The sequence below is a fragment of the Solea senegalensis genome, linkage group LG2 (genome assembly GCF_019176455.1).
Source record: "Solea senegalensis isolate Sse05_10M linkage group LG2, IFAPA_SoseM_1, whole genome shotgun sequence".
Taxonomy (NCBI): domain Eukaryota; kingdom Metazoa; phylum Chordata; class Actinopteri; order Pleuronectiformes; family Soleidae; genus Solea; species Solea senegalensis.
This window is the reverse complement of record NC_058022.1, coordinates 30,909,791-30,929,027: the sequence shown is the minus strand read 5'-3', so window position 1 is coordinate 30,929,027 and position 19,237 is coordinate 30,909,791. Positions and strand designations below refer to the sequence as shown.

At 38.5% G+C, this 19,237-nt stretch overlaps 3 protein-coding genes across 5 annotated transcripts; 1 reads left to right on the top strand and 2 right to left on the bottom strand.

Annotated features, from left to right (window-relative positions):
• Nucleotides 1-13: 13 nt before the first annotated feature.
• LOC122758279 lies at nucleotides 14-3,570 on the bottom strand. The gene is made up of 6 exons (XM_044012324.1): nucleotides 3,242-3,570; nucleotides 1,909-2,223; nucleotides 1,364-1,390; nucleotides 984-1,046; nucleotides 786-878; nucleotides 14-629 (listed from the first exon to the last, which is right to left on the bottom strand). Exons 1-6 carry the CDS (start codon nucleotides 3,309-3,311, stop codon nucleotides 511-513), a joined length of 687 nt encoding a protein of 228 aa, XP_043868259.1. The 5' UTR covers nucleotides 3,312-3,570; the 3' UTR covers nucleotides 14-510.
• A 138-nt stretch (nucleotides 3,571-3,708) lies between these two features.
• LOC122758254 (B- and T-lymphocyte attenuator-like) lies at nucleotides 3,709-8,880 on the bottom strand. The gene is made up of 6 exons (XM_044012282.1): nucleotides 8,456-8,880; nucleotides 7,298-7,612; nucleotides 5,961-6,008; nucleotides 5,717-5,839; nucleotides 5,588-5,622; nucleotides 3,709-5,485 (listed from the first exon to the last, which is right to left on the bottom strand). Exons 1-6 carry the CDS (start codon nucleotides 8,559-8,561, stop codon nucleotides 5,225-5,227), a joined length of 888 nt encoding a protein of 295 aa, XP_043868217.1. The 5' UTR covers nucleotides 8,562-8,880; the 3' UTR covers nucleotides 3,709-5,224.
• An 864-nt stretch (nucleotides 8,881-9,744) lies between these two features.
• LOC122758265 (splicing factor U2AF 35 kDa subunit-like protein) lies at nucleotides 9,745-17,964 on the top strand. 3 transcript variants are annotated; one of them, XM_044012304.1, is made up of 8 exons: nucleotides 9,745-9,813; nucleotides 10,595-10,682; nucleotides 11,036-11,102; nucleotides 15,099-15,148; nucleotides 15,468-15,566; nucleotides 15,782-15,915; nucleotides 17,423-17,515; nucleotides 17,603-17,964. In XM_044012304.1, the coding sequence occupies exons 1-8, from the start codon at nucleotides 9,770-9,772 to the stop codon at nucleotides 17,766-17,768; spliced, it is 741 nt and encodes a 246-aa protein (XP_043868239.1). In that variant the 5' UTR covers nucleotides 9,745-9,769; the 3' UTR covers nucleotides 17,769-17,964. The 3 variants fall into 3 exon arrangements, with proteins under 3 accessions (XP_043868239.1, XP_043868230.1, XP_043868249.1); XM_044012295.1 differs by having other exon boundaries at nucleotides 17,600-17,964; XM_044012314.1 differs by lacking the exon at nucleotides 9,745-9,813 and adding an exon at nucleotides 13,935-14,004 and having other exon boundaries at nucleotides 10,615-10,682; nucleotides 17,600-17,964.
• Nucleotides 17,965-19,237: the final 1,273 nt, after the last annotated feature.

The following is a 19,237-nucleotide window of genomic DNA, read 5'->3' as shown; positions in this document are numbered from 1 at the left end:
AGGCATAATATAGTGCTGTTTGAAAGCTTATAATCCGTGAAATACACACTTTTAATGTATTGCGATTACATGGCACACAAAGAAAGGCAAAACAACGAAGAGCAATTTAAAACGGTCACAAATGACTAACAGTAATAAACAAAGAATACAGCAGAACAACTTTTAAATCATAAAATAACTTTAAACTAAATTTTGCACACTGGATCTTTTAAAATGAGAGGATTTGTCTTTTTTGTTTACTGTATTTTTTTTAAATATAGTAAAACATTATTTCCGTTTAAATTTGGCCGGTACCTGAACTCGAGTCTATGTGTCTGCCTCTGTAAAAAAACAAAATCTGGCTTCCTCACAGGCATTGGTTCTTCCATTGTGTGACGTGTGGTTTAATTCTGCTTCCTGTTTGTCAGTTTGTCAGTCACTCAGTCTCACAGAAGCGCTAACTTTGACACCTTTACATAGGAAACATCATGCAAATGTGTCATTCTGAAATTTAATGACGAGAACATGAACCTAAGCTGATCTATTTTGAAACATGTCGTTTTCATATACGTGGCCAGTAGGCCTGGGGTCATGGGAAGGCTGCAGGCTCAGGTCTGGCTTGTTCCTGGATTGTCCCACACAGCAGACCCCTTGGACAGACCACAGATGAAAAAAAAATCAGTTACCGATTTCACAACTATATAGTATTTTACTTATATTTCACCAGGAGACCTGCAGAGCTTGCTGTTGCCTGACAACAGAGATTAAAACAATTACCACAGTTAGAAAGTCAAATCTGGCCTCACCTGTACGCTGTAGCTTTGATGTAACGCATATCGCTGCCACTATGCCGAAGAACACCATGGTTGCAGCAGCGCGGTACACACATGGCCACAGAGCTGATGGATAAGAGAGAGAGAGGGAGTTTGACTCTGATGTATCTTAATTGATGTAAACACTCTTCATACCACTATAAATGAGCAGTGAGCAAATGAAATGCCTACCTGATTCCAGAGTGGACAAACTATAGTTCAACTGTGGTTTAACAGTCGTCGACTTGATATCACCTAAACATTCAGATTGTTTAGTTGTGACAAGACTTGAGCAATACTGTTCTGTTTCTTTCAGTCATAGAGATACAGTCCTGCCAATACCTTATTGATATCGTAGTATGGCTTTGATAATAATTCCTGGAAATTATACCTTTTTCAATACCAATTATATGAAATCCATTTTATCAAAAGAAAATTCATTAAACAATATGGTAAAAAAAAAAAATTAGTTGGTATTTTAACTCTGATGTATCTTAATTGATTTAAACAACACTCTCTGCATGAATGTATTTATGATGATACAACTATAAGTGAGCAAATGAAGTGTCTACCTGATTCCAGAGTGGACTTGATGTCACCTAAAAAAATATTCAGATTGTTTAGTTGCGACGAGCAGTGAGAAATACTGTTCTGTTTCTTTCTTACATCAGTCATAGAGATACAGTCCTGCTTTGGGCTGGGTATTGAGTGGAAATGTCCAATACCTTATTGATATCGTAATATGGCAACAACAACAACAAATCATTACACAATATGGTCAAAAATATTTACTTTTTTCCCTTTCTGACAGCCAATCACAAGCTCTGTTAGATGTCAGTCAGTGCTCATTGGTTTAGTGACACTGATGAGATTAACTCCCTGAGTAGGAAGACAGGTAGCTAGGAAGTTAATACCACATAAGTATTTGAGTTTGTTACCCTGGCATAAGTTCAGTTGGTACCACAAAAGTATTGCAGTGTGATACCCTGTCCGAAATTTAGTCTGTACCACAAAAGTATGGAAGTGTGATACCCAGCCCAAAGTTTGGTTAATACAACAAAAATATTGAAGTTTGATACCCAGCCTTAGCCCTGCTGTGTGGAGAGACAACACTCACCACGGACTGAGACGTTGATAGCGTGACCCAAATCGCTCGCACTTCGACACTGATACAGACCTGAGTCATTACTGCGTATTTTTTGGAATATCAAATACGACATGCCTTCTAATTCTTTAAACAGTTTCCACTCTGTTTTAATGTGACTCTGACTGCTGACATCGACGGGGACATGCGTTTTCAACCAGGATACTGCAGGTGGTGGACTGCTGCAGAAAACAACTGTGCAGTTGATGACGAGGTCTTGTCCCACAAGGATCTCGTAAGCTGTGTGGCGACGTACTCTGATATCAGGGAAACAGTCTGAGCCTTCACCTGCAGGAGAGATATGACAACATATGTATACTCTAATCATAGACCGTTAAATGATTGATACTGGAGATCCTAATGTACAAAAGACATGTTACATGAGCAAAAAGGAACTGAAAGTGTAGTCAACCTGATCTACAGTACATGCCTGACTCGAGTTATTCCATTAAATCTCAACTGCAATTCACTATTTGTATCTGATCTGGAGTTTTCAGAACATGTCACATGGTCTCTGAATTCCAACAGAATCAGTTCACGTGCAAAATGTATAATGATTAATCGAGGAAATGCATGGAAAAATTGTACTAATGATAAAATGTATGTTGCTAAACCTTCATTTACTGTGTTGTGGTGCACCTTTCACCTATCCAAAGGAAAATAACAAAAAGCATAGTGTTTTAAAATGATTGAAACAGAAAATATAGCGATATAAAAATGATGTTGCCTATGGGATTGAGTCTGAAATGCACAGAAATGGTTGTATTCAGGTCAAGCCTTGAAAGTATTGTGGTCTCTGAGGTGAATGCAGTTTTCTGCTCTGAGCTGAGTGGTTTCACGTTGTGTTGCCATTTTGAAATTCTGTTTTTCCACATACAGTGCATTTCACAATTGTAAATAAAATACTCTTACATTGTGCCACATATTTTATTATCACATTACTTTATGATTATTCCTTCTTTTTTTCAATTTCTTTGCTAAAAACTAAATTAAACTGAGCAAAGCTTGCATTAAAGTTAAATAAATGGACACAAGTTTAAGAACAAAGAGCTTCCATGAGTGGGTGTGTCCACTGTCACGGAAACTCATTTTATTTGGATTTAAAAAAAGAAGATTAGACTTTATAAACAACGAATAAACAGTCAAATAAGCGCTGTCCAACAACTATGTGTGTATCCTGATTTTCTTTTTTTCCCATTAATTCCTCCATTTTTCACAAGAATTCAAGTAAAACAAAGCATCTGTAGCAAGAAACTCAGCATACTGGCAAACACACTATAGCCACAAAAACAAAGACTGAACTTACTCTCTGCTTCCCAAGGATGAACAGTCATCAAGACGGAGACATAAAACAGGCTCAGGTAGACCGGGCTCATAGTGGCAACACTAAAAGAGCAACCATCGGTCCTGTCAGTCTATGTATCACTCATGTCATGTGGTTAACTTTACTTCCTGTTTGTATTGCATTGGTCTGGTTGCTTTTAGGGTTATGTGTATCTCCATCACAGTTTATGCATTGAATGCAAACACACGCACACACATTATATTGATTTACATTCATTTCCTGGTGACTTACACTCACCTTAACCTTAAAGGAATATTTCACCGATGTGCATTTAGCTTTGTATTACTAGCATGGGGTAGTATTTGTTTTAATCTAGTAAATCTAGTAAGTACAAAGCTAAATACAAATAGCTGTTAAGTTATAAGTTGCTTTTTGTCCCCATAAGACTGTGTAAACAGATTGAGGCTCCCTAAATGATGAGCAATACCTGGAGCACACACACCTTTATTACAGCTTCTGCAAATGTGAAAATCTGATTTTCAAATCCAGGTTTTGTTTCCATGGCACATTAAAATGTTTTAGAGAAAACAAAGTACAGCAAAGTTATGTCATGCATGATCTCACTTTAAATCAAGCAATCATGGTCATGTGATATTATCTGACTGCACACCCACTTTAGATAATTATTTTTACATTCTCTTTTTTCAAAGTTTAATACACACAACCAGTAATTGTAAAAATCAAACAAACAAATAAAGCTGATGATTCATTCATGTGGTCTGACATGTATAGTACGGTATATTAGCTGTTTTACATGTACACGCACAGGTATGTGAGTAGCACTGGGCCAAGGCTACATCCATACAATTAGGTTTCATTGAAAAAAAAACATGCATATATTCTACTTTGGATACACGTGTCGTCCACATATACAAAAACTCCTTTTAATGTGAACAGGACCTCTGGATACGATGTAAACAAAAGGCTTTTTAAACACTTGTTTCTGAAACTCTTAATTTAAAGCCACATTAGTTACAAATGGGTCCGAAAAGTGGTTGAATTAATTCAGTTTGACTGGACTGAGTGTTGCGTTTGGCCTTTTGTGTGCTTTAGCTTTAGAAAGCTGGAATAATTCTCACAAGATTAAATTATTGCCATAATTTTTTTTTAAAAAATACAAAAAATACACACACCTATTTTCACACCTGTGTATACCCTCTGTGCCTGATTTGGTGTCTTCTCCCGGTTGTAAAGCTATTGTTTTCTTTCAACTCTGGGTAAAACATTTTCATATTGCAATTGCTAATTTGTCCACGGGTTGGACGATTAAAAGAAAATCGGAACTTAAAGTTTCGCTATGTGTCTTTAAAGGTCAGTTTTATAACATTTAGAAGACTACTGATAAGCAAGTATACAATTGCATAAGAATAAAAACAACACTTTACATTTTGTAGCCATAGAATAAGCCTTCCATGTGTACTTTAGACATCGGCCTTGCTTTACGGAGGCAGGCATCTTGTGCCACCATTTTTCTACAGCAGCCTGAATGGACAAACCAGCAAGAGTGTGAGAGCTGTGCTTTCTAGTATGCAAGGGACACCGTATATACAGTATATCTCTGACACACTTGGGTAAGAGAGGACTGAGCAGAGCAGTTGTCCATTGCATTACAATCTGTCCGTCTCACCACTAATTCTTACACGCCGGACCTTTAATTCCTGTACATTTTTGGAAACATTCAAAATGGCAAACCGTGACACCACGAAAATACATTATACTCTGCCACACTTGAGCAGAGCTATAATCGTCTGTGCAAGTGTGCTGGAAGTGTATTAGTCCCAATTCTTGGATACACCAGGTGAAACGGCCTGTGCTGTAGTATTCGCATGTTGAGATGAAAGAGCAGATTTAACAAAAAATGTAAAATATGAAATTTCCGTGCTCCTCTAGTGTGAGGTTTTTATAAGAGCCGAAAACATTCAATCTGGTGATTGTTGGTTGTCTCTAAGGCACGCGAATTGCTGCGTATACTGAACTCTCCTCTTGATTCCTCTGTGGCCGAGGAGCTGCCCCCGGTGGCAGATGATGGTTTAGCGCAGCATACACAACAGAACCCCCGTCCTCCGCCGCCGGCCTCGGCCTCTCTCTGTTCTGTTTGACCTCTCCATAAGCGCACTTGTTGTGTCTCTGTGGCGTTGACACATTGGACTGGTCAGAGGGACTCTGTCTTGGGGATAGTTCCTCGACCATGGGGACTGCCACGTACTGCACAAATCAAAAAAAAGGAACGGAAAAAGAACTGAACTGTTTAAAAGAACAGACACGGGACGCGAGGTGTACAAGTTTAAAGTATGTTCAGTGTCTTACCTGATTTTCACTTTGTGCCTCTTTCCGTGTTTTCCCTGCATGACAAAGACATGCATGTGAGATTTACACGCTCACCCCTTGCGTACTGCGTGACACTATTATTTTAAAGTGAATTAAAAAGCATCTCACCTTTGCAGCCTCGCATTAATATGACGGATACAACGATCACCAGGAAAACAAATGCGCCGATCCCAGCTGCAGAGTACACGTACATCCATATTTCTGGTGAAGTTCCACGGAAGTCTGTGCTGTCTGAAAGGAAATGGTTGACAGTAAATGCTAGTTGTGTAATAAAGGACATGTTTTGAGGATTCAAATGAAAGTTGATGCTGTGGAAGGCAATCGCAAAACACGATAAATTAACTTGTCTTACTTGTGTTATTCTTCCATGTAACATTGCTAAGTTCCCCACCACCACCACCTGTAAAAGAATACATGACTATAGTCTGAATGATATCAAGATTGAACACTGCAATATTTTGGAAAATTCTGCAGCGTTGCACTTTCCTCTTTTCATTTGACAGCAGATAAAGGTCCAGTGTGTAACATTTACCCACAAGTGCATTTTCAAAATGTCCTTCTGGAAAATGTCCTGTGACGAAGTGCATTTGCCCATTTTTCCAGAATAACTTTCAATATTTGGCAGCTATATTTACAATTTACTACATGGTAAAATGGTGCATTAACAATTAACAAAGTTTTATTTCGAAAATACACTGTAGTTGTACACGAAGTTTGAAATTTGAACAGTATAAAACATTTAAAATAACTTATGTTTGTCTAAATGTGCAGAAACAGGCCCAAAAATAAATAGAAACTACTGTATGTACACCTGTTTTTCCAACTCTCCTCTCTGGTGACAAAGACTCTGATTTGCTGGCTTCCTGCAACAACGCGAGGGAAATTACTTCAATAACCACACGTCGGTTTTGACTTGCAACTTCTCAGCTTTCCGTCACGTAATTGCAGGAATTGCGAACTCGGTGTTAATAACCCTATTCTTTAAAATAAAAGCCCTTTCGCTTTCACAGCCTAAGAGTAAGCCTTTTATATGTACTTCAGGCAAAGCCATTGCTTTATGGAGACCGCCAGCTTGCATGTCTCCAGAAGCTTGTGTATTTAAGCCAGAAGAGAAGAAAAGAGGCAGGCAATAATTTTCTGTCAATAATGGTTGAAGTAGCGGTGGAAATAGTCGTACAACTCCGGGTAACGACACGTCACAACTCGCCACAGTTTAGGTTGGTTTTCCACTGCAACCTACCTACTCAACATGCACAGCTGCATGAAACACACACAAACACACACAAACGAGTGACTAGTGACTTAATTAATTAAGTAATTCAGTGTAACTGAATCATTAGAATTAGTTAATTAAAACTATTTCTGTACTGTGACAAATCAGTGGCCGGCAGTCTGACGACATCACGCATAATACCTACTCAGCTCGCCTGGAATCTCGCCAGAGCAGGTTTTTAAAACAAGTACAGTACCTGCTACTGTGCTAGTGGAAACGCAACTTAACGTGCTGTGCCAAGGCGGTGGAAACACGCCCATAAGTGGTCATCACAACAATGTGTTGACTTTGTTTGTAGTTTTAAGAGTCTGCAGTATCACCATCAGGTGTCCCTAACTCTTACACACTGGACCTTTAATAAGAAAGGTGTAATGCACTGTGTGAACATAGATGAAGTCGCCGTGGTTCAAACTCACCACGGACTGAGACGTTGATAGCGTGACCCATATCGCTCGCACTTCGACACTGATACAGACCTGAGTCATTACTGCGTATTTTTTGGAATATCAAATACGACACGCCTTCTAATTCTTTAAAGAGTTTCCACTCTGTTTTAATGTGACTCTGATTGCTGACATCGACGGGGACATGCATTTTCAACCAGGATACTGCAGGTGGTGGACTGCTGCAGAAAACAACTGTGCAGTTGATGACGAGGTCTCGTCCCACAAGGATCTCGTAAGCTGTGTGGCGACGTACTCTGATATCAGGGGAACAGTCTGAGCCTTCACCTGCAAGATGAAAATATCTATTATTTTTTTTTCCCCCTTGTGAACAAATTTTGCAGCAGTTAAAGGAACTGAAAGTGAACTTGAACTTCTGTATAGTCAATGTTTCACGGTTTCATTGTGTCAATTTTACCGTAAATGCTAAACTGGAGCGTGGAAACATAAATTGACAGTGCAGTCTCACTAAAAGCTCCACTTAGCTGCTGCTCTTGTTGGACTTGTGGACATGTCGCATGGTTTGAGAGTTCTTCCATAAACACTCGTAGTGTTGTCCAGGAAAACACACAACTATGCCAAATGTCAAGGTTATGTTATGTCTAAATAAGAACAATCATTTTCAGTTTCTGTAAAAATATGTGATCAAGTGTGGAGAAAAATGGTAAAACATGCATCCTACACCTTTCCTGCCATTGGCTGTAAATATTGAGATCATTTAATGGGTGGATGGTGAAGTGAGTCATTTTCTAACTTACTTTGACTTATTTTCTGCTTAGTTTGAGAAAGAAAAAGCTGATTGTTTCCATCAACATCCCACATGTGTGAAAAATATCATCCTGTTGTGATTGAAACTAGTTTCTCCTAAAATATGTCAGTTGAACGTTTGACATTCGGGGTTAAAACAATTAAAGGCAAGCTTTAGTGAGACACCTCAGGCAGAATTAAAAAATCTGAACTCCGCACTTTTAATTTCACAGCCCTCACAGAAATCCAGCGTCAATCATTTTTGTCAGAGAACTGGATAAAAACGTTTTCCAGGCAGAATGACAAGCACTCACTCTTCGGAGGAAAAAAGGGAATGGACGGAAACGCCACATAAATACTGAAACGGCACAAAAAACAACTTACTGTCGGTATTCGCGGTGAGAAGCAGCACTACCAAGATGGACACATGCAAGTAGTTCCAGCAAATGTTAGGCCTCATGATGGGGACACTCAAAAAGCCTCCTGTCATCTTCCCGTCACAGACAGTCCAAGAGGGTTATGTTCATCTAAGTGCATCATTAAGCAAAATAGATGAGCACTGTTCCGAGCTGCTGGTTGTTAAATGCTGCTTCCTCTTTCTGCCGTCTGCTTCTCTACCTTCCAACCTCCTTTTTCCTCCTTGAATGCATAGGGCTGATGAATGCAGTGGAGGTAAGTGAAAGTGGGTGGTCTTGGTTCTGCAAATGCAGCAGGTCCAATAATGTGAAATAAAGCAGGTGGAGGGGGCTTCCCACAGTCCCTGTGGGGCACAAAATGACTGCCACAGATGCAGAAGCAGACATGTTATGTGTTACTACAACCTCACACTCACTTTTTTTCCATTTCCTGTACACCTTTCTGTCTTTTTCATTACTTCTTAGCTGACTTCCTCTGCTCTCTCCCCTCCTTTTATCTGCTGTCTGCATCTGCAAACTGCTGTGGCCCTATGCACGGTTGTGGTTTCATCTGAGGTTATAGTACAGTGCACTCAGGGGGAAATGAAGGATGCTGTGGCCTCTTGACCGCTTTAATGCCCACTCTGTTGATGTGTGTATCTGCATGTGTTTTTTCTTATCACTCTGTGGACTGCTTCTACACCAATAAAACCACTTTTTTGTGGTTTTTAAATAGCACTTCAGCATTTCAGGTGACTCACTGTAGACAAACCAATCGTATAATGTTCTTGCAGGAAACTTTACCTTGGCTTTATTCCTCATGATGTCAGCATTAAATCAATTCAATGGGCCCTTTGCCCAGGAGCGATGATGACGCGTTTTTGTTTATTACACACACACACCCACCCACACTCATGTCTCAGATGGTGTTCATATGTGTAATCTGTCCACTTCCTGTGAATACAAAACATTCCCCATTGTCAAAATCAGCTGTTCCATGTCCTTGTCTTCAAATGAATAAAATGTACTAAAAAAAAATTCTCATTATTCTCCTTGTATTATGTTGAATATAGATCCAAATGATTGTGATGTACATTGATAAAATAAATTATGGATGTTTTTTTCTTCAGTCCAAAGAATAAGAATAGTCACAGTCCAAGAATATTAATATTGTTTGGAACAACAGCGCGGACATGAGGCGTATAGAGGTCAGTGTAAGCTCGTCGGCTCCCGTTGTGACGACTGCGCAATCTCCTACCGTTTACGTAATGACGCACAACGTTACGTTTCCGACGAGCCGAAAATGGCGGAGTACCTGGCATCCATTTTCGGCACAGAGAAAGACAAGTAAGTTTTATGCTAAATTACTTACACTATTTTCCAAAACAATTTGTTATATAAAAGCTATTTTTGCAGCTGTTCTTCTCCTTTGGCGACGGGGTCATTTGGTCAACGCAGCACCGCTGAATGTTTTGAAACAGCTTACATTAGCAGGAGTAAGCTAACGCTTAGCTAACTGCATTGAATGGAATACATTAAGGCGCTTTAGCTAACTTATAGCGACTGTTTGTTGTTTGTTTGCACCATAAGGCTCACTTTATGCAATGCACATTAGTTAAATTGTGCACATATAAGTACTTAAGACTTTTTTATGTTATGAGACAGACGGGGAATATGTAGCTTGGTTAATACAAGATGTTAGCTGGGAAGCTACCTCGTCCAGTCAACTTGTTTTGTACCGTTGCATCATTGGAGTGCAGCAAAAGAGTGGCAAATTACAAAAGTAAACTTTGTTGTCTGGATACTGTAAATTTATAACTGAATGTGACGTTCTATGCAGAGTTGTTCAAAGCAGTAATTCTGTTAGTCAAACAGAACCTTCTATATTTACTGATTTTTAACAGAACAATGTAGCCTATTTTCATCCATGCAAGACCAATTCAAGGATGTAACATAATGTTTAGTACATATTTACAGCACTCTGTCTGTGAGCAACCATGCCCTGTATTGGTTCAGGTTTTTTAAATCAGGAATCGTAAACTTGTGAAGCACAAAGTCATGATACTGTTCTGTCCTGGTGCACCAAACACTCGTGATACATAGATTAAGACAATTACTTATTTTTCAGGGTCAATTGTTCCTTCTATTTTAAAATTGGAGCTTGTAGACATGGAGACCGCTGTTCGAGATTGCACAACAAACCAACCTTCAGCCAGGTAAGGATCCTGTTAAGCTATTCACCAAAGTCCATGTTTTGTTTTGTTCTTATTAGACCTATATAACCCTTCTAATAGGTAATGCAACTCATTCAACTATTTGATATTATAGATAAGTAATACAAATACAAATTTTAATACAGTACTTCAAAGGTACCCATGAATATCATCATTTGTTATATCATCTGTTTGGCAAATTACCCAAGGAAAAACTGTGTGCTGTTGGTGACTTTCTCTTTTGCGATATCTCATTCCCAGCAGTTTGGTTTTCAATCATGTGTTTTAACGTTTTGTTAATTGTCAACGAAATGTACCTCTTTTGTAAGAGAAATGTAACTTCCGTTCCTCCACAGACCATCTTGATTCAAAACATCTACCGAAATCCCCAGAATAGTGCACAGACTGCAGATGCTTCTCGCTGTAAGTAAAAAAACTATTTCTTATCTTCACATGTCAATAGACGACATAATTGAAGGTACTGCTTCAGCCCAGTTAGCTGGAGACCCAGTTGGCATCCTATTATTTCCCAGATATCAGTCAGTTTTCTGTGAATATCGACCACCATCAACAAGCATAAACGGCTGTTTTTTCTTTATTTCCCCACTGTCTATTTTCACCGTTGTATACCCAAGACAATATAAATCACAGTGTGATTCCACAAGTCTAACAAATGAGACCCCAGAAACACAAACCAGACTGTAAGAACAGATAAAATTATAGTACATTCAAGTCTGTGTGTGTGTGTACTTGTATTATGCAGTCAAGTGCAGCATAGTTACTTTCAAACACTAATCTCTAAATAATATGAGATGTGAAATTTGAGACTGCAGCAGGAGAAACTCTAGTATAATCAGCACACCTGAATAAGCAAATATCCTACCAATTGCATACTCTCATGAACCACTCCCTCGCCTGATCCTCCAAAGATTCTTCTGCTGTTGTGAGCACATCTCACCCGAAAACCCACTGTGTTCATCTTGTATGAATGATAATGTCTGGGAAACTGGTCCAGACATTGTCATTCATACACGACTCATCTCTTCAGAGTTCATGTCTGAAAAGGTTTTAGTCGAGTTGAATCTCAAGTTTACATACAGGTAGGTGTGTAATGGTGTAAGACAGCCTCTGTGGTTAAGTTTTTACACTTTTGTCTCTGTATTTAAACACTGCCTCCGGCAGTTTGTCCCTTTCATCCATCTAGTTTAGTCCTAATTATAATAGATTATGAAAATAACAAGCACATATTCACTACTTAACATGAAAATGTAAAGGCTTGTTGGATTACTCTTCGCAAATATTAATTACTCAGCAAATAAAAAAATCGTCATGCATGAATTCAAAAAATGTTTGAGGCAAAACACACAACACCAACATGATCTCTTCTATCACCATTCAGCCAAAAAAAGAGACCTCAGGTAAAAAATTAAATAAATATATATATATTCAATTCTATTCAATTCAGTTCAGCTCAATTCAATTCAATTTTATTTGTATAGCGCCAAATCATAACATACATTATCTCAAGGCACTGTACATAGACAACATCAAAGAGAGCAGAGAACCCCAACAGTTCACACAATGAGCAAGCACTAGGCATCAGTGGAGAGAAAAAACTCCCTCTTAACAGGAAGAAATTTCTGACAGAACCAGGCTCAGAGATGTGCGGTCATCTGCCTCGACCGGTTGGGGTGAAAGGAAAAATGGGGGGAGAGAAAGGACAAGAGGGAGATGAGGTAGAGACAGAAGAGAGAGAGGGAGACCAGCAGCAGATACACAACAACTGTATCAGGTTACAAGTTTATACAGTTACTGATATCGACTTTTTAATTACAAAATAATAATAATGGTGGTGATAAGCGTAGCCTCGAAAACTGGATCTTGATCCTGCAACCTGCAGGATGAGAATACAGAGAGAGAGAGAAAGGGAAGGAAGGAAAGTAGGGAGAGAAAGAGAGAAGGTTCATGACATATAAAAAGTCATAATCATATTCTGAGTGTGAGAGAGTGAATGTGTGTGTACCACAGCAAAATCCCCCAGCAGTTTAGTTCTATAGCAGCATAACTAAGAGATGGTCCAGGTTTCCCTGAACCAGCTCTAACTATAAGCTTTATCAAAAAGAAAAGTTTTAAGTTTAACTTTAAATACAGAGAGAGTGTCCGCCTCCCGAACTATCATTGGAAGCTGGTTCCACAGGAGAGAAGCCTGGTAACTAAAGGCTCTGCCTCCCATTCTACTCTTTCAGACTCTGGGAACCACAAGTAAACCTGTATTTTGTGGTCTTGTATTAAGTGGTCTATTAGGGTGATAGGGTACGACTAGGTCTTTCAGGTATGAAGGGGCCTGACCATTAAGTGCTTTGTACGTGAGGAGGAGGATTTTAAATTTAATTCTAAACTGTACGGGGAGCCAGTGTAGAGAAGCTAACACTGGAGTTATGTGGTCAGTACTGCCCAGAAAGCGAGAACAGTGGATGATTGCCTCATGCATCACCGGCTAAACTGGCTAGTAAGTTTTTATTACCGCTCGCCAAAGTGATTTTTAACCCTAGATTTAACCCTTAGAACCCTAAACTACAACTATAAAAAAAATAGAACGTATAATGTACACTATAGACAGACAGTTTCCAAAATATATACACTAGTGCCAATTAAAACTATTACTGAGGAAAATATATATTATATATATCATTATATAATATATATATATATATATATATATATATATATATATATATATATATATATATATATATATATATATATAACTTTTTGTTAGAATTCTATGAAGATTCATAGTGTCAAATCAGCAAAACATAGATCTGTACAACAAAGGAGAGCCCTGATATATCTCACAAGCAAGAACCAAGAATGAGGGGCGGGAAATCTACGCATCATCATAAGTCATGGCAGGAGACTTAAGATCTTTCATCTTTTTCCACACAGGATGGCACCTCGTACTATTCTGAATCTGTTCCAAAACCTTTGTTAGGCATGTTATACTTCGTACACAATGTAAGACACGTTAAAACTTGCATTAGGTCACACATTTCCCAGAGGGACACAATTTAAAAACAGCTATGGGGAACAATGGGCCTCCCCTCCATAGCAATTATTTCTAAGATGCCTTTATGTCTCACATATTTTAGCTCGAGTACATTTTCCTGAAAGCAAAATATCTAATCACATTTTTTTCCTCCCCAGCTCTTTATTTGGTTGGATTTATATTACAGAAGTTTACGTTTTGTATTTCAGACCATTTCCCTCTTGAACATTTACCTTCATTACCTTGAAAACTCTGCCCAGTCTGCTGATGGTTTTCACTGTAAGTTTTCCCTTCATCTCCAGGACCCTCCAGCACTGACCACTCTATCTACTGTGTCACATGTCCCCATCATAAATCTGGCTTAGTGTAGGAGACATCAAATGCAACATATTCTTTCCTGGAGTTAGAAAAAATTTAGTTGCTGTAGCTGTTTTGGATGTTTTACTGGCCTAATTCAGTAATGTGCACAGTATGTACCAAAAAAAACAAATCCTTTATTTTGTTAACGTGGAACAGCTGTGACAGTTTTAAAAGACATAATTAATCCACTTTTCCTGTCTTCTCTGCTTTACACACGTTCACATTGAGTACACAATTTTCACTTTTGTTCATAAAGGCAGATTTTTGCCAGTGCTGTCATCAACCTCGTCCTTCAAGTAATAGCCTGGGGTTTTCATGAACTAGTGAATAATAACTGACATTATATTCATCATGGCCCCTATTAGGGCTTAACCATTTGGAAGAAATATCTAATTGTGAATGGTACCTTTCGCATTATTATTTTCATTTTCATTTGAGTTACATATTGAAAATCATTACTGTGAGATATTTGTGCAGATCTGTGAAAAACAAAGATGTTTTCTTCAGTCTGTAGAATATGATGTATATAGGCCAGGACAATATTTAATCTAAAAAGGTCATTTTTTACACATTTTGGCTTTAAGAAATATTGCACTTCTGCGATTTGAAAAATTGTAGCAAGCCGTATTACGATTTCCATTCATTGTTCAGCCCTAGCCCCTATGCACATCATTGCATAAATGCTTTAGTGGAAAAACATACAGGCAAATGTCATGTTTCGCTTAAAGTTAACAGAACTATGGAGACTAAAATGGGATTTAGTCTCCATAGTTGGCTTATTTTCCTCAAATGAAATAGGTAAAATTGTATTAGGAGAGGAGGCCACTCTTGTAGCATCCAGTAATATGAATCTTGCCTCTTCACATCCTTATTTAGAGGTAACATTATTAGAGTGAAAATATTGTAGCATCTGTTAGTTTTCTCAATTAGGTATTTAAGGTATTTAATTGAAAGACTTTTCTCCGAATGCAATGCCAGCTTTGTCTTGACTCTCCCTTGTTGACATTTTGCAGGCGCTGTCAGTGATGTGGAAATGCAGGAGCACTATGATGAGTTCTTCGAGGTGAGTGACCGTTTGTGCTTTTTCCTTGTCCTTGTTCCACGTTGCTGGACAGGACATCACAACTACTCTATCTGCCTTTCGTAACACACTTCCAACAAAAGGTGCAACATGACATTTGTGTCCAAATGTGGCTTTTGCAAGAATCCCTCATTTGGATTTCAGGCAAATATTTGCTCAACAGAATTTGCCCTTTTAAACACTTTGCCTGTGGGAACGTTTTGAATATTACTAATTTTAAACATTTGATGGTGATCTGAGGGAAACAAAATCAATAAGATGATTCCAGTGGTTTGATCTTTTTCTCTTATTTTCTTCACAGGAGGTGTTCACGGAGATGGAGGAGAAGTATGGAGAGGTGGAGGAGATGAATGTGTGTGATAACTTGGGTGACCACCTTGTCGGCAATGTCTATGTTAAGGTTGGTGATGGATAGAAGTGTATTAACAAGAGTAGGAACTAATATGATTGAGAATTGATATGGTTTGAGTTTCATTTTTTTATTGAATGTCAACCTTATAATTTACAACTTTTTATGTTGGTCATCTCATGTGATGGATGCTTATGAGGGTGAATGTATTTGTCATTTTAGTAGCTTCCAGTTATGTCCTAAGTGAGATTATCCTGTGTGTGTAGTTTCGTCGTGAGGAGGATGCAGAGAAAGCAGTCATGGACCTGAACAACCGCTGGTTTAATGCTCAACCCATCCATGCAGAGCTCTCGCCGGTCACTGACTTCAGGGAAGCCTGCTGTCGTCAGTATGAAATGGGGTGAGTAACACCTGCAAAACTGTTGTGATGCTGAAATCTGCCATACAGACTTGTAGTACATTGATTTAAGCATAAACATTTAAAAATATGTCCAAGATAATGTTTTCATCAACATTTAAATACAAACAATTTCAAAAATAAAAAAATTTGTTGGGTCTAGAGAGCACATGTACATCAAGCCACAAGGAAAATAAAATAACCAAAGAATTTGCCTAGAATAGGCAGTTAACATAAATACATCAATAAAAAACAGAGATTTGACAAAAGCCAATTGTTAGTGTTTAAACTGATAAAGATGTGTCAAGATAATAACAAGAGATGATCAGTTTGTCAAGAGATTGGTGACGATGTAAAGAAAATTCACGTACAATTTCAGGCCTCTCTGCAAAAAAAAACAAACAAAAATAAACTGGTGGAGCAGTTTCCTACAAAATCGTGTGCCAGAATAAAATGCTGTTACTGCATCAGCAACCCATTTACAGAACACCAAACTACAGTAGGGTTGGAACGGTTCACAAAATTGGTTCGTATCATGTTTCTTTATTTATATATGTAATGGAAAATTATCATTATTCCTTATATTGCTTGTTTCACCATACTGTATATGCCATGTGTAGGTTAGACATTCACACAAACTGATTATTCACACATGAACTGATTTACTCCCTGTTTGAGAATCTTGTTGCTTCAAGGCCCCGAGGCCACGCTTCTCCTTCTATATGTGTCTCTTTTTATGCTGCACAGATAAGCTAATGTTGTGACTATGAAAGCTATGTAACTTTCTCTGTGCCCGTCTCTGAGGTGTAGCTCAGATTTTGTAAGTTATTATTTTATTACGTTATTTTCCATTTTCCAGTGTTCAAAAATAATTGGGCAATTGACTAAAAAGCCAGGTCATGTCATGGCCAGGTATGGTCTGTGACAAGCAGATAAAGGTCTGCAGTCAAGTGGATTGCAGAATTTTTCTGATGGTGAAGAAAAATCCCTTTACACTTTAATAACAAATTGTTTCTTTTCAAATTCATTGAAGTGGTACAGAGGAAAAATGACAAAATGGGTGTCTTTGTTCAAATACAGTATATATGGTCCTAACTTTATATACTGTTACACTTTCTCTCCTAACATTGACAACAGAAAATCACTCAAATGCATGCACTGCAGCTTTAAGAGTTGAAGAAATGTTTTGGCTTCATTTGTATTCCTTGTAGAATGGCGCTCATCTTACAAATTGCCAGGGAATGTGAACTGTACACCACTGACACAGTTCTTATGACGGAACAGAAAAACCTGAACAAAACATTGTTCAAATGAAGGCAAATTGTCCTAATGAATAAAATATAACTTTCTTGAAACTTTGATGAGTTTCTATTAGATTAGGAGTTGTTTGCTCTCCCAACCTCCTCCAGCATATGCAACTGGAGAGCCAGGTTTCTGTCCAAGTGTTTAAAATGTCGCACATAAAACAAAGCCAACATTTTTTAATGCTTGATGTGCTGTTTATCCACAGAGAGTGCACCAGAGGTGGTTTCTGCAACTTCATGCACCTAAAGCCCATATCAAGAGAACTTCGTAGGGAATTGTATGGTCGCCGCAGGAAAAGGTGCACAAGTCTTTAAAGTTAAAAAGATTTCAGCTTGAGCACACCTCAAGTGTCTGTTTAATAAATCAATCATCTCGCTCCAAGCAGGCACCGCTCTCGCTCACGATCCCGGGAACGACGCTCCCGCTCCAGGGATCGACGGCGAGGGAATGGAGGAGGCGGCGGAGGTGGTGGAGGTGGTGGAGGTGGCGGAGGTGGAGGAGGACGTGAAAGGAGGAGGTCGAGGGACCGGGAACGCTCTGGAAGATTCTGAACAAAGTCAAAACTGTCCCGGTGTTCCCATCAGTCCTTTTCCTGTTAACCCCAGCAGTGATGACAGAAACATTTTCTTTTTGGTGAATTGTTGGAAGTTTTTTTGTTTTATTCCCTTTTTTTAAAGACAAGCTTGTGTCGCTTTCTCAATAAAAACAGATTTGTAACTCTGCACTGGCAACACTTGCTTCAAAAGATAATCGGTTCAGTCTTAATGTATGTTTATAGAAGAAGTTTTCTAAGAAAGGAGCGGTGTACTTTTTGTTAACTAAACTATCTTTTTATTTATATTTTTTTGCCTTATTAATAGTAGGAGCCCTGACGTTCAAGGGAAAGGGATAGGTACACAAAGGTCTTATCTGCTTGTGTGTTAATTCTTACATACTACACCTTTTAAAAGGACCTCTTAATATTTGTTACAGGGTAATATTCAGTTTCTGGTGAAAGTTGACCCTGTTTTGTTTGTTTTTGTTCGTAAAAAACGAGTTCTGATTAAAGATTTTGGTCTGTTGCAGTTAGTGACATCTAATGGTGAGACTGCAGATTGCAACAAATGTAGGACTCATCCATTCATTTCAAAAGCACATCAGCAGACTGCAGTGGCCTTTGTTTACCAGAAAGGATCAGTTTCTTCTTTTTTTGCACAGTGCGCAGCTCCGTCGAAAACAAGAAACGCATACTCTGGCTGATTTTTCAGTGTGCACTGCTATAGGAAGACGACACGCAAGACAGCGGCCTCCTTAAAGCAAGGCCTCTGCCTCAAGTATGCATTCCAGTTGATGTCGGAACTGGGATTTACAACTACAAACACTGCTACTTTTATGGTCCATATCACATTACATTACATTACATTACATTACATGTCATTTAGCAGACGCTTTTATCCAAAGTGACTTACAAGGGTATTGAGTACAACCTGCCAGGGGTGGAGTTTAACCTTGTGCACACAGGGGTACCAGTCTTAACCACTGAGCTACCCCACCCGTGTTGCATTTGTTTCCCACCAAATCCCAGCTTTGTCATCGACTGGTATTGCTTATAATGGCTAGCCCCACCTCCGAGTTCTGATGTCAAATGGAATGCAGGTGTTATTTTTAAGGCTACAAAAACCGAACCGTCTTTATTTTAAATTGAAGATTAATTTAAACATATATATATATATATATATGTAGTATGTTAATTTTCTGTCAGTATTTTTACACACTTTGACCTTTAAACCAGTTGTAACAATAGGTAATTTGTGAACAGATATATAAATGTATAAATTCAAATTAGCACCTAATCAAACTTATTAATGGCATTAACATTTCAAATTGTATGTCTATGTGATAAAAAGAATGTTAACAAGTTGAATTTAAAAAGTACCACGACTGTATTTGCCCACAACAACCACTCATGAGAAGTGGTCAAGATGTCACAGGCCCTAAAGTACGTGTTGTTCGTGACGTCAGTGAAGAGTAAACAGGTGGT

Coding starts and splice junctions, on each gene's coding strand:
- LOC122758254 (XM_044012282.1), bottom strand. CDS start 8,561: ATGACAGGAGGCTTTTTGAGTGTCCCCATCATGAGGCCTAACATTTGC. Junction 5,840..5,960: donor TACATGGAAGAATAACACAA/GTAAGACAAGTT, acceptor ATTTCCTTTCAG/ACAGCACAGACTTCCGTGGA. Junction 5,486..5,587: donor AGGCACAAAGTGAAAATCAG/GTAAGACACTGA, acceptor TGATTTGTGCAG/TACGTGGCAGTCCCCATGGT.
- LOC122758265 (XM_044012295.1), top strand. CDS start 9,770: ATGGCGGAGTACCTGGCATCCATTTTCGGCACAGAGAAAGACAA. Junction 11,103..15,098: donor GACTGCAGATGCTTCTCGCT/GTAAGTAAAAAA, acceptor GACATTTTGCAG/GCGCTGTCAGTGATGTGGAA. Junction 15,916..17,422: donor TGTCGTCAGTATGAAATGGG/GTGAGTAACACC, acceptor GTTTATCCACAG/AGAGTGCACCAGAGGTGGTT.
- LOC122758279 (XM_044012324.1), bottom strand. CDS start 3,311: ATGAGCCCGGTCTACCTGAGCCTGTTTTATGTCTCCGTCTTGATGACT. Junction 1,047..1,363: donor CAAGTCCACTCTGGAATCAG/GTAGACACTTCA, acceptor CTGAATGTTTAG/GTGATATCAAGTCGACGACT. Junction 630..785: donor ATCAAAGCTACAGCGTACAG/GTGAGGCCAGAT, acceptor GGTCTGTCCAAG/GGGTCTGCTGTGTGGGACAA.